The sequence below is a fragment of the Passer domesticus genome, unplaced genomic scaffold (assembly GCF_036417665.1).
Source record: "Passer domesticus isolate bPasDom1 unplaced genomic scaffold, bPasDom1.hap1 HAP1_SCAFFOLD_67, whole genome shotgun sequence".
NCBI lineage: Eukaryota > Metazoa > Chordata > Aves > Passeriformes > Passeridae > Passer > Passer domesticus.
This window is the reverse complement of record NW_026990168.1, coordinates 281227-295445: the sequence shown is the minus strand read 5'-3', so window position 1 is coordinate 295445 and position 14219 is coordinate 281227. Positions and strand designations below refer to the sequence as shown.

General features: G+C 49.6%; 1 protein-coding gene across 5 annotated transcripts; it reads right to left on the bottom strand.

Annotated features, from left to right (window-relative positions):
• Positions 1-3717: 3717 nt before the first annotated feature.
• LOC135293091 (serine/threonine-protein kinase PAK 3-like) lies at positions 3718-10052 on the bottom strand. Of its 5 annotated transcripts, none has more exons than XR_010355225.1 (5): positions 8703-9602; positions 6621-6738; positions 5833-5932; positions 5185-5381; positions 3718-3856 (listed from the first exon to the last, which is right to left on the bottom strand). XR_010355225.1 is itself a non-coding variant. In XM_064407093.1 (5 exons), the coding sequence occupies exons 1-4, from the start codon at positions 9650-9652 to the stop codon at positions 5347-5349; spliced, it is 285 nt and encodes a 94-aa protein (XP_064263163.1). In that variant the 5' UTR covers positions 9653-10052; the 3' UTR covers positions 3718-3856; positions 5185-5346. The 5 variants fall into 5 exon arrangements, 3 of the variants coding, with proteins under 3 accessions (XP_064263163.1, XP_064263161.1, XP_064263162.1); XR_010355226.1 differs by having other exon boundaries at positions 9219-9602; XM_064407093.1 differs by lacking the exon at positions 8703-9602 and adding an exon at positions 9621-10052.
• Between the last annotated feature and the right edge of the window lie 4167 nt (positions 10053-14219).

Genomic DNA, 14219 nt, shown 5'->3' with positions numbered 1-14219 from the left:
ACTTCAACTTCTGTGACTTGGGATTCTTCGTACAAGGTTGTTAATTTGCTCCATGGCTTAAGATCAAAATCCCAAGTGTCTTTGGCTTCCTGACAGGATCTCCGAGCCCCCTGCCAAGGCTTGAGCCATCCAGGGCACCCAGAGGGATGTCCTGGGTTCTGACACTCCAACAAGACTCCTGCTCCTGACACAGTCATTTAGGAAATATTTCAATCTTCAAATTCGCCTCTGCTAGTCAAGAGACTCCTAAAAACACTTTCTTCCCTCTCAATGCATTCCAGCTGCTTTCTTAGCAGGACCTCTCTCTTTATTCTCAAGGCTAAGATAGCCACTTGCACACATGAATCACTGCAATGGGGGAATACAGGGTTCAGCACTGCCCATTAAAGCTAAAGGAATTCACAAGACTAAGCCCTATTTGTTACACTTAATACCTCTCCTTCCTTTTCTGGGAATCAAACACAAGCATTTCATCAATACAACCTGCAAATACTCATGCTGAGTGAAACCACATTGCTGTGTCAATAAAGCAGCTGGGACTCAGTTTCTTCATACAGGGAAAGTCAATTCTTTATTCATATAACACATTTTTATACGGTTTTCACAGCCCTCATGTTCAATTCCAACTGGCTGGTAGTTTCCTTGCCACACCATTCATTGCTTAGAAGATGTTTTTGTGTGTACGTGCTAAGACTTTCTCTTTTACTCAGGAGTTTACATTTTTCCTTTGTGGACTCTCATGGGTCAGATTTCTTGTTTATTACAGATGCAAACTGTTTTCTAACTACAACAGCTTGCTGTGCTAACTGCACTCATTCTTATGATTTTTCACATGGGAAGTTAGCTAGCTGCACATAGAAGACATAACAGGCCAGCTGGTAATTGAGCAGAGCAAGGCCTGATTTTATAAGGCCTTTCTTTCCTAATACCCCTACCTGTGTGCAACACATGGTGACTTTCTTTCAGAAATTAATCAGGAAAACACAGATTGCCTGCTGAAATTATTCTGCTCTTTTCCAAATCAGTTCACTACTCAAGTACAACCTCAGGCACATCCCCAATTCCCTCTCTCCCAGCAGCTCAGAGCAGCATTGCACAGCACTTACTGTGCACCAGAGAGCACAAAGCAGGCTGGCCTGGTGGGCCTGAATATTTCTGCAGAACACTCTGCATTTCACACCTTTGCTGTGGCTCAGGGCAGAACTGCAGGCCTGCAGGCGCTTCCTGGCAGAGCTGTGGGAGGCACTGGCTCCTGCAGATGGGAGCTGCCAAGCTGTCAGTGCCTCAGGCTGGCCTGGCTTGCCCTGGCACAAGTGCCGTGCCTGAAGGACGCTGCCCTGTGCTCCAGCCTGCCCAGCAGCCCGGCTCCCTGCGCCGCTGCCCAGAGTGCTGCACACACTGCTGCCCTTTGCCAGGAGTCACAGGGCAGCCGGCAGAAGTGTAGGAATCCTCAGCCACGCCACCGGCCCTGGGCTGCCCCTGGCCTTTCTCTGCTCCTGGGCAGACTCCAGACGGCCAATGCCTCCAGTCTGGGCTGTGCCCAGCACGGCTACGCTTCCCCTCGGGAGCAGCCAGCTGCCACCTGGGCTCTGAGAGCGGAGGATTCGCCCGCTGCCAGGAAGAGGCACCCAGGGCCCGGCTGCTGCCTCGTGCAACTCCAAGGGCCTCCTTCCAGCCTACCTCTGCCCAGGCTCAGGCTGCTCCGGGCTCTGCCAGGCCTCTGCTGGGGCTGCACCCCGGCCAAGGCCGGGCCCGCTCTCACCTCACAGGCGCTGCCAGCTCTGCACCAGAGGAGACCTTTCAGAGCCCCCGCTCTGATCCTTCTGCTTTCTCACTTGAGCAAGGCTCTCCTTCTGCCAAAGAGATTGCACTTGGGGATACAAATCCAAGTGGCAGGAACCAAATGTTCTCGAGTCACAGCTGCAGGCCTGAATATGCACAGGATGTCTTGGCTGCCCCACTCCTTTGGTTTTCCTGCAAATGCCATTGCCCTTTCTGCCTCCACTAGAAATACCACAGCTGGGCAAAACCAGGCCAGTGGGTCATATTGCAAAGGCAGTGTGGTCTGCAGAGGATGAATGAAGAAGATCCGCCCCACTTACAAACCATACAAAAGAAGCCTGAAGTGTGACTCAGCACCAATAAAAAACAAGAAAATGCTGTGTTTCTGAAGGGGTCAGAAGGAGGGGAGTCTTCCAAATGAGTTGATGTTCCAGAAACTTTATTTAAATCCAATCCTAATCTATAATGCTATTCTACAAAACTCTTCAACAATCCTACTCTACAATCCTACTCTACATTTCTAATCTAAATTTCTTATGAAGTTAACATCTTGAAATTATTGTTAAATTCTCATCTCCTAATACTTATTTTTCTTCTTCAATGAAATGATGAGTGGTGCCAGGATGGAGGCTGGTTTGGAGGATGTTACAAATGGATGCTGTACACAGGAAAAAGAAACAACAAAGAAGAGTGGTGAACCATGAATTTCCAAGCTCAGTGCTTCACTGGCTCCATGAGGATTCCTCTAGTTCCTACAAAGACCCACAAAGTAGAACAATGGGACCATCTGCACCTCCATCTTTATATGCAGGACCTTGCCACCACAGGCAAACCTGGCCCAGAATCCCATTCATCTGTTTATTGTGATGTCTTCATGTTGCTGGGATTTTTGCACTGACAGTGCTCTAAAAATGGTGTTTCTGCCCTGAGGTTTCTTCCTTTCAGGAAACTCCAATGAATCACATAGGTCCCTGTCTTTGAACAACAGGCACTGTGCTGATTCCCACAGGGAGACAGAGCAGTGTCTACCTTTCCATGCCCTGCCCCTCCTGTGCTGGATGGCACCTTCCTTCCCAGCAGGGACAGCCCAGTGGCACTGGCTGCTGCACTTCCCTCTCTGCCACACAACCTGGCAGTAACCCTGGGGCAGTTCCTGTCTGCTTGAGCGTGCCAGGCAGCAGATGGGGCTGGGACAAGTCCCTCTCAGCTCTCCCTGTTTGCGTGCCAGAAACCTCCAAGGGTGGGCTGGGGGCACAAACCAGGGCCCCTCAGAGGCTCACAGTGAGCCCCCCACAGCCCCTCCTGCCCACAGCCAAATCTCTGACCACTCAGCCAGCCTGGCTTCCTTGGGTTCCTGCACCACCTTTGCATGTCTCTGTACCCTGCATTGCTCTACTTCAATTCTTTTGCCATTGGATAAAATGGAGCACACCACCAAATTACAAAACAGGGCAACAGAAGCAGTCAGAGGACAGAGCATCTCTCCTCTCAGGAAATGTGGAGATTGGTGGAGTTATTCAGCTGTGTGAAAAACAGGCCCCAGAGAGCCACTTGTTGCCAACTTTCAAGACTTTGGATTGTCAGAGTAGGTCGAAGGAAGAAATTGTTTACTCATGGCATGGTGCCACCCTGGCACAGGTTGCCCCAAGAGCTTGTAGTTGCCCTGTCCCTGGAACCATTCCAGCTCAGGTGGCAAAGGACTCTGAGCAATGTGATCTCTTTAAAGATGTCCCTGCTCATTGCAGGACACTTGCACCTGATGACCTTTACAGGGCCCTGCCAGCCCAACCCAGTCTAGGACTCCTCACCGTTTTCATTTGAAGAGCACCAAGAGTGGAGGTGAGCAGGAAGGGGGCTCATCTGATGCCTTGGACTTCCATGGAGGAGGAGCCCATCCCTTGCACCCTGTTTCACCTGCAGCCCCTTTGCATTTTACCTGAAGGAGCTCCTTGGCAGACCAGCGCTGCTCCTCGTCTGTCTGCAGGCAGCAGCTCAGGAAGTCACGCAGCCAAGCCGAGAGGAGCTTGGGATGCAGCAGCTGCGGGGTTCCTATTGAGGCTATCATGAATTTAGCCTGGAGAAAACGGAAACACGAGGCTCCACCTGCTGCTTTCACATCTGTAACTGCTCTCCCAGATCCCACTGTTTAACCCCTGTTCTTCAGTGGCAGTTTCTGCCCTGGCAGAGACCCAGAGATGACTTTCCTTCATCTACAAAAAACCCAAACCCCAACGCAGCCACAGCTTTTCCAACATCCCTCAGATCTTGCCATGGCTGCTGATTTCATTGACCTACTCAGTGGGAACAACATCAACAAAAGCACATCTGCTTCTCTGAGGATTCACACCTGCTTGACAGGCTTTTTGGAAGAGGGACTTTGCTATACTAATTCCAAGGATTAATATATGAAAGGCATCACTGCAGTGCTTGTTGGTCCCTTGAGCACAGCTGCCATAGAACAAAACCCATCAAGATTTTTCTCCTGTTCTTGAAACAATGGTAATTGGAAGGAAAGAAAAGAAATTCATCAGTTAATCCCCAGGTAAGGCAACTAACACCTACAATCTCATATTCCACACAGACAAATTAAGATGCCTGCAGAAATTATTTGGGATGAAAATGCCTGCTTGGGCGCACAGGAAACACCTGCAGCTCTGTGTCTCAGCAGTCTGAAAATTTCAGCTTCCCTTATGCAGCAAAAGAAAAGCTTTTCATGGTCAGAAGAAGGAGAGGTGCCATCCCTATGGTCACTCTCTGCTCCTTTGGCTACTCAAGTCAATGCATTAATGATAGGCCCATCCCAGAAAGTGCCAGGATACACTGGGAGGTTTTGGCAGGCTCTCCACATCACCAGGTGATGGCTTGGTGACATGGAGAATGTGGCTTGAACTGTGAGAGAAACATGGTCACTGAGTGTTTCAGCAGCACTGCACAAGAAGCAGAAGAGACTCTGTGGCCTCTACACCCTCCTGCCCAGGTTTCAGGCAACCTTCCCAGCAAGAAGAAACTGCACAGGGGATGCAGTCCCTCTCTGAAAACCACAGTTTTAGAAACTCTGTTTGGTTTGGGTTTTCTTCCTTCATTTCTGGAAGGATAAGAGTAGTTCTAAGATTCTTGTTTCATGTTATTGGGGCCATCTACAGAGACAAAAGAACTGGAACCACTTATAACCCAAAGGCAAGTATTGCCTGAGAATGGAGTTTGTTTGCATGTGGTAAGGCTTGAATTCCCCCACTCATGCAACCAAAACTACAGCAGATGCTGATGTGTTGCAGGGACATTTTTAAAAGGGCACCGTTGTGGAAGTAATGCCAGCAGATGGCAATGGGATTTTGTCCAATGGCACACAGAACATGGGACAGGTGAGAAAGACAGCGGGATCAGTGAGGATTTGCTCCTTACCGAGGCAGGACTCTAGTTCCAGTAAAAAGGTTCTTCTTCCACCATTTCAATTCCCACAATTCCAAAAGACCATATGTCCACTTTGGGGCCATATGGTTCACGTGTCACCACTTCAGGCGCCATCCACCAAGCAGTCCCTGCTAACAATCTCCGTGTATTCTTCTAAGGGGTGAGTTGAGTAGAGAGGCCAAAATCGGCTGAGGAGAAAGCAAAACAACTGTTGTTATTTTATTCTGTGCAATTAGGAAACCAAGCAATAGAATTCCCCAGTGGAAGTTTGAGAATGTGCTGTTGAATCTCCTGGACAACTGTCCCTACTCTGTTTTCTCAGGTCTTTAGCCAAGGATATATGGCATTGGTGACTTAAAAAATCCTCACATTTTTTTAAACTACCTCCAGCAGCGGCTTTTGTTCGTTGGAAGCTTTAGACCTGTAGCTCCCTCCCTCTGGAAGGGACACACACAGAGCAACACCACTCTTGACTGCTTGTTCCTTGTCATGCCTCTGTACACATTGCAGCCGTGTCACCAGCTCACAGGGAGTGTCCCTGCACTGCCACCAGCACCATTTCTGGGGAGCTGGCAGTCACTCCAAGCAGCCCCACACCCACATTCCTGGAATGCTGCACCTGACCAAGAATATACTGACCCAGCTTGACAGAGCCATCGGTTCTGAGAAGGATGTTGCTGCTCTTCACATCTCTGTGGATCACATGGTTGGAGTGAAGAAAATCCAGTCCTTGCAGGCACTGAGAGAGGAAACAGAAACAACATGGCAAAAACTAAGTGATGTGATTTCATCACATAAGAAAGGGCACAAAGAATCAAAAAGATTCCCTTTCCCCAGGGGAATGGGGGATAATGGCAGAACACAGCTTCCTTTGAGAGGAAGAGCTTGCTGCTGCAACACTTGCAGAGCAGGACCTTTCTAAGGAAAGGCGTGTCAGTTTTTGAAAGAGCAACAGCACCTGCTGTTGTAGACTGTCCCCTGCACACCAGCCAGGGTGACTGCTGCTGCAGGGGATGTGCTCAGAAGCAAACAGCGCTTTGGCTGCACTCCTATCCTTTTTAGCTGAGGACTGAGAGAAACGAGTCTCTCTCTCTTCCTTTGCTGTTCCTTTCAAATCCTGCCACCAGCACCTTTGCTTTTACAGGCAAGGAATGCAGTGAAGACAGGCAAAAGTTTAGAAAGCAAGATGGAGAAGAGCAAATACATGAGGCAGAGCAAGAACACAACAGCAGGAGATAAGAGTACAAGAACTGAGTTCAGTGAGTGCAGGGGCACTGGCAGGCATTTCACTTGAGATGCTTCTACTTGCCCACAGCATAGCAGCAACACACAAACAAAGCTTGGCACATAAAACCTCTCCTGTTCTGAGCCCCTGTTTCCCAGACAATCCTGCCCAAGCCCTCGGCAGCACAGATGGGATTGCTGACCTCCCGACTGATGGCTGCCATCTCCTCTTCAGACAGGTAGCTCTTGCTGATGACATTGCTCAGGGTGCCTCCATCCATGTACTCCATAACCAGCCAGAGTTCCTCACCCAGAAGGTAGCTGAAAGAAGGAAACAAGGGCGTGGAGATAAACATGCATGGCTACGTTGATATTTTCTTTCCAGGTTTCTTGTTTCCAAGTGCCTTTGTGACCAGGACAGAATCAAAGGAATAGACATTCCCTCTAGGCTGTGCATTGTTTACAGTCTCTGCAGTCTCAAGGAGTAAGGCACAGCTGTGAAAAAGGAGATGGCTTAGATGGCCTGCAAGCAAAAAGTGCAGTTTAGTAACAGCCCAGATAAAAAACCTGTCAGGCATGGTGCTTCTGGAAATAAGCACCTAGTCTTCCTGGCATACATAGCAATGGCAAAGAGGGGAAAGGATCTAAGGGAAATCCACTTTAGGATGGATCAGCATTGAAGAAACTTTAAAAAATCAATCCTGAAAAACTGTGGAGGCAGTGAACTTCAAGGGTATTGACTTAGTAAGATACAGCCAATCCAGCTGATCCAGGTTTTGAATAATTTTTAAACTATGTGTGCCTAGGAAGACTCATGCAAACATGATGCCATCTCTTCTCATCCATTGGAGATGAGTAGAGAAATATTCATAAATAATAATTAACAGCTCTACTTTCTGACACTGACCAAAGTGAGTTTTTAACCTCTCATGTTTGCCGTATATAAATGCACATTCGTGGAATAAGACCATGACCTGTCACATGTCTAAAGAATTCACAACACCATCCTCACCCTTTCTATCATTTCATCATTTCAGGGCACATGGGATAGAAGAGGAAAAGAAATGAAATGTGACCATGGCAGTGAGTTAATGGGGGGAGTTCTGGGGCACTGATGTGCAAGGAACTCCAGATGAAATCAGCACCTTGGCCAAGAGTCCTCCTCAAGCATGAAATGCATCTCCTGGACTATCTGTGGCCTTAGTTTCCCCAGGAAAAGGACAATATCTTGGTACTCTGAAATTCCAGCTGCTGCCTGTATATATTTAGACTGGTACAAGTCCAATTCCAAATAAAATTGAATATAACTGCACAGTTTAAGAGGCACTTCCTCAAGCAAGGAAAAACATCCCTCCCAATAAAAAGAAAAAGAATTCCTGATGAACAAACATCCATCTTTTCCCATGTGGACTGTAAAGCACCAAAGCATGTCAGTGGACACCCTCCATGTGCACAGGTTTGAAGAGAGATCTCTGCCCCCTGAGGCAGACCCACGTGGTGGTTGCACGCAGCATCCTTGCCTCACACCAGCCAAGCCTCAAACCAGGAGAAAATAGTTCCAAGTGAAGAAAGAAGTGCTTGGGCTGATGACTCTCAGGGATGACAACAGCCAGAGGCAAGAGGGGATGATGGCACAGCATGGCCCACGTGGTGATGGGTCCTGGGGTCTCCAGAGTCATGACAGGGTTCCTCTGGCCCTCGTACCCCACTCTGCAGGGACAGCAACTCCAGCTCCTTCCTGAGATCACTGCCACCAGGGGCCAAAGCCACCCCCAGCTGTGCCGGTGTCCCCAGAGCAGGACCAGCCCCAGAAGGAGGCAGGTCCCTCTGTCCAGGGCACCAGCCCCAGACCCTCTGCTCCCACCCACGGCAGGCGCTGCTCACCTGGGCGGCCCCGGCGGGCCCTAAAGAGAAAGGCCCCAGACCCTGAGGAGTCTCCCCACCTCTGCCAGAGGCCCCCCTGCCAGTAGCACCAGCAAGGCTCCTTCAACCCCTTATTTTAGAGAAAAGAAAGAAATTGTTGTTGTTTCCCCCACAGAGTCTCTGGGCTCTGCTTCCTCAGCCTTCCCCTTGTGCCCCACCACGGGTGGCACCCATGTCCTGTGGGGCACAGCCTTAGGCCCAGGGCCATGGGCGCAGCACCTTTTCCCACAGGGAATCCAAGGCTCCACTCTCTCTGCATCTCTCTGCATCACATCTTGTTGTTGTGATGTGTTTTCATTTTCTTTATTTGGTATATTTTATTGCTTGATTTGTGGTTTTTTAATCCGTGTTTTTCTCCCCACCTTTGGAGTAGCACAGGTTCCCCATTTTGTATCTTATGTTGCTAAATTTAGACTCGCTCCCTCATTGTTATTCAGCTTGGTTAACTGTCTTCTTGTTTGTTGCCTGGCCACTCCCTGCCAAATCCTCAATCCCTCCTGTCCCTACTCTTTTCCCCCCAACACCTTCCCTGCTCCTTCCCTCCTCAGATGTCAATCCTTCCCTAAGCCTGCCTTTTTCTCCAGAACCTTCCTTGTCAGTTCTCTATCCTTTGAAACCCCATTGGTTTACTTAAACCTTTCCCCTCCCTTCAGATCCTCTATTGTTTTACAGATTGTATTTCCCCACCTTGTGTTCCACCCTCAGTCCTCTCGATTGGTTAACAATTGTATTCTCCCCCAAGACCGTCCCTGTTTATAAGTTATTGCCTGCCCTTGGGTCAGGGTCTTGGGACCTTGGACTTGGGGAGTTTACCATCAAATAAAGCTACCCCTGTTCTGATTCCAAGACCCGTGCTGCTTTGTTCATCTGTGCCGAACCTCCGCTGGCAGCTGGAATTCTGCAGCGTCTGCCGGGGGATCTGTCACACCCCTGTTCTCTCTGTCGCTGGGCCGGGGACACATAGCCTCTACACCGCAACATCTTGTCCCTCAAGAGAGTCAACAGCCCCTCCCAGTTTGAGATCAGCAGCAGCCTTGAATTGGGGCATCCCAATCTTTGAAAAATCCCAACCTTCTCCTCCAGCCGAGCTTCCAGCTGTCCCTCACTTGGTCAGTTCCCATGAGGTGTCCCACAACAACACAGGGAGGCCCACCCCACAAGACCCTGCTGGCAGCCTGGCTGCCCTGATTCAGACACATTTTCCTTTCTTCCCACAGTTCTGCAGCTTGAACAATGGGAAGGGGCCCTTGTTTGGTCAGCAGTGAAGTGTCAGACTGCACCTTGCTGGCACAGTGCCCTTCTCAGGCTTCATGATTCAGGTGGGGAGGACAATTCAGCACAGGCAGGAGGAGAAAAGTTGAGCTGCACTCCTGGGGCACCATTTGTGTATTTGCAGATTTCCTTTGTTCAGGGGCCTACGTGCTGTCCTTGTCACCTCAGGGGTGCTGCCAGCATGGAGGCCTGGTCTTGTCATTGTGCAGATGAAAGAACTGCTGCCAAAACAAAAGGCAGAGAGAATTCCTTCCTGGGTTTGGAGCCCCCTGGACAGGATCCATTCTACTGAGCAAGCAAGGCTGAACAGCCCCACAGCCCTAAACACAGCTGCAAAGTGTCCTTGTGCCCATCACCCTCGATCCAGCAGGGCTGCAGAGAGGACAAACTCTGAGCTTTAAACCAAAAGGGGCAAAACCTTGTACAGGGCCTGGCCTGGAAGGCCTGGATGTGATGGCCTCTCCCAGGGAGAGAGACCAGAGGCCCTGTGAGTAGAGACCAGGACTGTTCCCAGGAAACCATGGCAAGGTGTCAGGAGCAGGCATTAGAGACAGGGCCAGGGAGATGTGATGCAGGTGGCTGAGGAAGAGCATCATGGAAATGTAGAAATTGAAACTAGGAAACAGGATTTCCTTTGTTCTCTGACAACATGGGCCTGCAGGGATGGAAGGCCTGCTGTGTCATCAGAGTGTTAGAAATGAACTTTAGATACACTTAAATGAGAGAGACAAAGTAGTGGAGGCAGAAGAAATCAGTTTATTAGTAGCAATTCACCTGAGCTGCAGGTATGCCCTCTTTCCCCCAAGAGCCAAACACACACACCCTCCAAAAAAGGACTACATTTTATCCCCTTTCCTGGCCAGGGGCGATCCCTGTCCCCTTTCCCATTGCCTGGGTACTTGAGAATTTCTGTTCTCTCCTCACCACCTACTTTGCTCTCTCCACTCCTCTAATCCTACTTCCTTTTTGGTCAGGTCTTTAACCTGGTTGTTTTCCCAGCTCACAGCAACACCCAACAAATTAACTGGAGCAAATCCAAACCAGAAATGACAACACACAGAACCAACAACTTTCATTTTTTTACCTAATAACCTTTTGAATTCAGCAAAATATTACTTCATCTCTGACAACAGGGTGGAGAAATCTGATGTCACCAACCTGTGGATGGTGACATCAGGCATTGCTGGATTGTGACCTCACCTTCTCTCCCTGCTTATCTTGAGGTTCCAAGGAGTTTCAATGCCTTTTGTGCTGCCACAGGGGTTGGAGGCTGGTGTCAGAGAGCAGTGGGCTGTGACATCACAGGGGGATGTATTGTGACATTGTGCCCCTCAATTCCAAGGAATACTTTTGAAAACTACCTCCCAAAGTGAATCTTTCTCCAAGCAGATGGACTGGCAAAACCCCTCAAGTAATAATACAGATTTGTACTCTCACAAATTTGTTTTTCCTCCTAAGAGCTCCGAAAACCTCTATTTTTTTCTGATTTTCTTCCTTTCTTAGAATCTGGGAGCAGAAGACAGGAATACTTTGGCCTGTTGGAAAAATGCCATAGCAATGTGCTGTTGATTAGGCATGCTCTTGTCCTTACCGTAAAGAAAAGACACTGAAAAACTGAAATATCAGGGATTTTGTGGGAGCAGATAGGAGAGACAAAATCTGTTTCATTCTTTAAAGTTGTCTGGAATAATTCTGCAAGTTTGCAAAGTGCACAGAGATGCAGTCACTAGAATGAGGCCATTACTCTCATCTGGCATCCCTAAGCCTTTGCCTCAGTTTTCAGACAGTTTGTAAGTGAGGGATACATGCAAGATTTATCTAATTAGTAAAGGTAAAGTTTCACTTAAGGTTTGATGTGTGGGGATGTCTGCAGTCCCAGAAGGCATGCTGAGACCAATTTCTTTCGTTTCATTCCCTCACAGCAAAAAATAAAGGAAAAAAACCGATGAGGCTCTTTCTGTGCCACGCTGTGGCAGCTCTACCCTCTCAGCCTTTGCCTTGAGCCCTTTGGTTCTTTTCCCTGAGCCCTGATCCCCTTCCTCAGCCAAGGGCCCCTGGAGCCCTTTCCAGGGCTGCAGGAAAAGCTCCCTCAGCCATGACCACAGAAGAGCTTCTGGAAGTGTTTATTGTCTCTTGCTGTCTCTTAGTCAGAACTGGTATGGATCAACTTGGAGCTGTTAAGGAACAAATTTTCAGGGACTATTCCTCTTCAAATTTGTTTTGTTCTAACCCAGAAGGAAGACAAAGAGGAGGTTCTCTGCTGGTGCTAAGTTATGCTTGCAATTAGTGTAATAGTAGTCATTAAGTTGGGGGAAGCAACAAGTGCAGTTCAGCGAGCATTTAACAAAATACAAGTTAGGACCCAGCCCTAAAGATGCCAGAGTTGATGCAGTTTCACAGAGTGGTTTTGCCCAGGAAGTTTGTCTTGTTTGCTGTTTCTAGGAACACCTCTACTTCCCTGCTGAAGATCAGCAGAACCGTCTGGGAGCAGGGCAGCTGCCAGCAGTTTTAAATTGAGATGTGATGACCATTTTTCACTTAGGCTCTGTCACCTTTGGCTTAGATAGAAGAGGCTTTCCTTCCTTTTCATAATGCGTATGTAGTGGGCCAAATTTTCTCTTTCCTTTTTATAGAAATCCTCCTAGAGTTGAGATGGAGCTGGGTGAGAGCCAATGAAATTTTGAATTGCCACCACAGTTGCTTCTATTGACAATTTACTAATGGTGGTGACTTGTCTTCATTCTCATCACAAGTGACATGTTGAGAGACCAAATATGAGTCAAAGAACTATATTTTATTTTTTTAATGAAAAAAAAAAAGTGGTGTAGGAAAACTCCTATGGATGTCTAATTTTTCTCAACATAAACTTCTACGTATTTGAAATCTTGTTAACTTTCCCAGCTCTGCCTTGGGAGGTTTTAGAAGTATTATGATCTGGCTACATTTTTCAGATTTCATAATAAGGAACTAAAGAATCCTAACAGAAAACAAAAAATGTCCCATGAGGAATGGCTCCCTTCACCTTCCCCAACTCCTTTTTGCCTGCAATGCTGTCACCGCAGCAGCAGTGCCATCGCGGCAGTGAGTCTGAGAGGTGGCAGCTCTCTGGCCCACACGGTGCTGCTGGCAGAGCCGGCTGCTGCCTACTCAAGGCTCAGGCAGGCCCCTGAGCTGCCGAGCTGCACGGCCAGAGCCATCTCGATGCTGCAGTGCAGGCCAGAGGCGCCGCTCAGCCGGAAGCTGCAGGACTTGCCGGAGGGCAGCGCCGTGAGCTGGCAGTGGCGCGACTGCGGCAGAAGCGGCCAGGCCGCCAGCACCAACATCTGCACCCAGCGGGTGACTTTCTGCAGGTCCAAGTAGGAGCCCGTGCAGAGGGTGTCCAGCAGGTACCACTCCTGTTCCATGGGCAGCTGGCCACCAGCGGCGTGCAGGAAGCACGTGTGCCCCAGCAGCTGCTCCCCGGAGCACAGGCACTCCAGCACCACACGGATGTGCCGCTTGGTGCTCTCCAGGCTGAAGGAGTGGCCGGGGGGTGGCCGCAGGATGACCAGCGTGCGGTAGGTGCTGCTGCTCTCCTGGACGCTGCAGGCTGCAGGGTTGGTGTCCGTCCCGGCAGCTGGGTGCAGCTCCGGCATGAAGCTCCTCCGGGAGAGCACTCGGCACACACCGAGGAGCTCGTCCACCAGCTCCTGCAGCACCTTCGTGCTGGGCAGGCCCTGCTGCAGAATCACAGAACAGCTGGGCTTGGCAGTGACCTTTAGGGACTGTCCAGTGTGATCCCACAGCAATGAGCAGGGCCATTCCAATGAGATCGGGTTGCTCACAGCCCCCTCCAGCCTTATCCCAGATGTGCCCATTGGTGATGGGCTGGGCACAGCCAAAATGCTGCCACCCCTGTCTGCACCCTTGTCCTTCTCATGCTCACTCACCTTCTCCTTGCTGCTGAACTTCACCCTGACAATCTTCATCTTGCTGCCGGATTCCTCCTGTGTGCTTTTCCTGGTAGAGCCACACTTCCATCTCGTGACCAGCCAGAAGGCCAGAGAGAGCAGAGGCAGCCACAGCAGATGCCATAGAGAAAGGAACAGATTTTCCACGATGGAATTGTTGCCATCAATTTCCTGCAGGAGCCGAGTAATTTCCTGCAGCAGATACTCCTCGCGCTCCTGCATGCATTTAGCTTCATTCTTTTCAATTGCTGGATTCCCCTTCTGCCCAGCTATGGTCAGCCAAGGCAGCCACAGCAGCTGCCGTACAGAAAGGAGCAGGCTTTCCATGATGGAATTGTTGTCATCCACCTCCCGCAGGAGCCGAGTCATCTCCTGATGCAGAAATTCCTCGCGCTCCCGGATCCGCCTGATTGCATCCTTATCAATCTTCATGTCAGCTTTCAACCCACAAGGGGTGAATAACAGGGCCAGGATGAAGGCCAGTGTTGGAGACATGGCCTGGTGGGAGAAAGGGGGCTCAGCATGTCTGGCTGGGAGGGACCAGGGGGCTGGTGACACCTGCAATGTCCCCAGAGCCTCTCTGGGCACCTGCCACATTGAGAGCCACAAGCCCCACTTCCCTCAGCTCTGGGGTCAAGTGCCCCCTGCCCTGAGGGT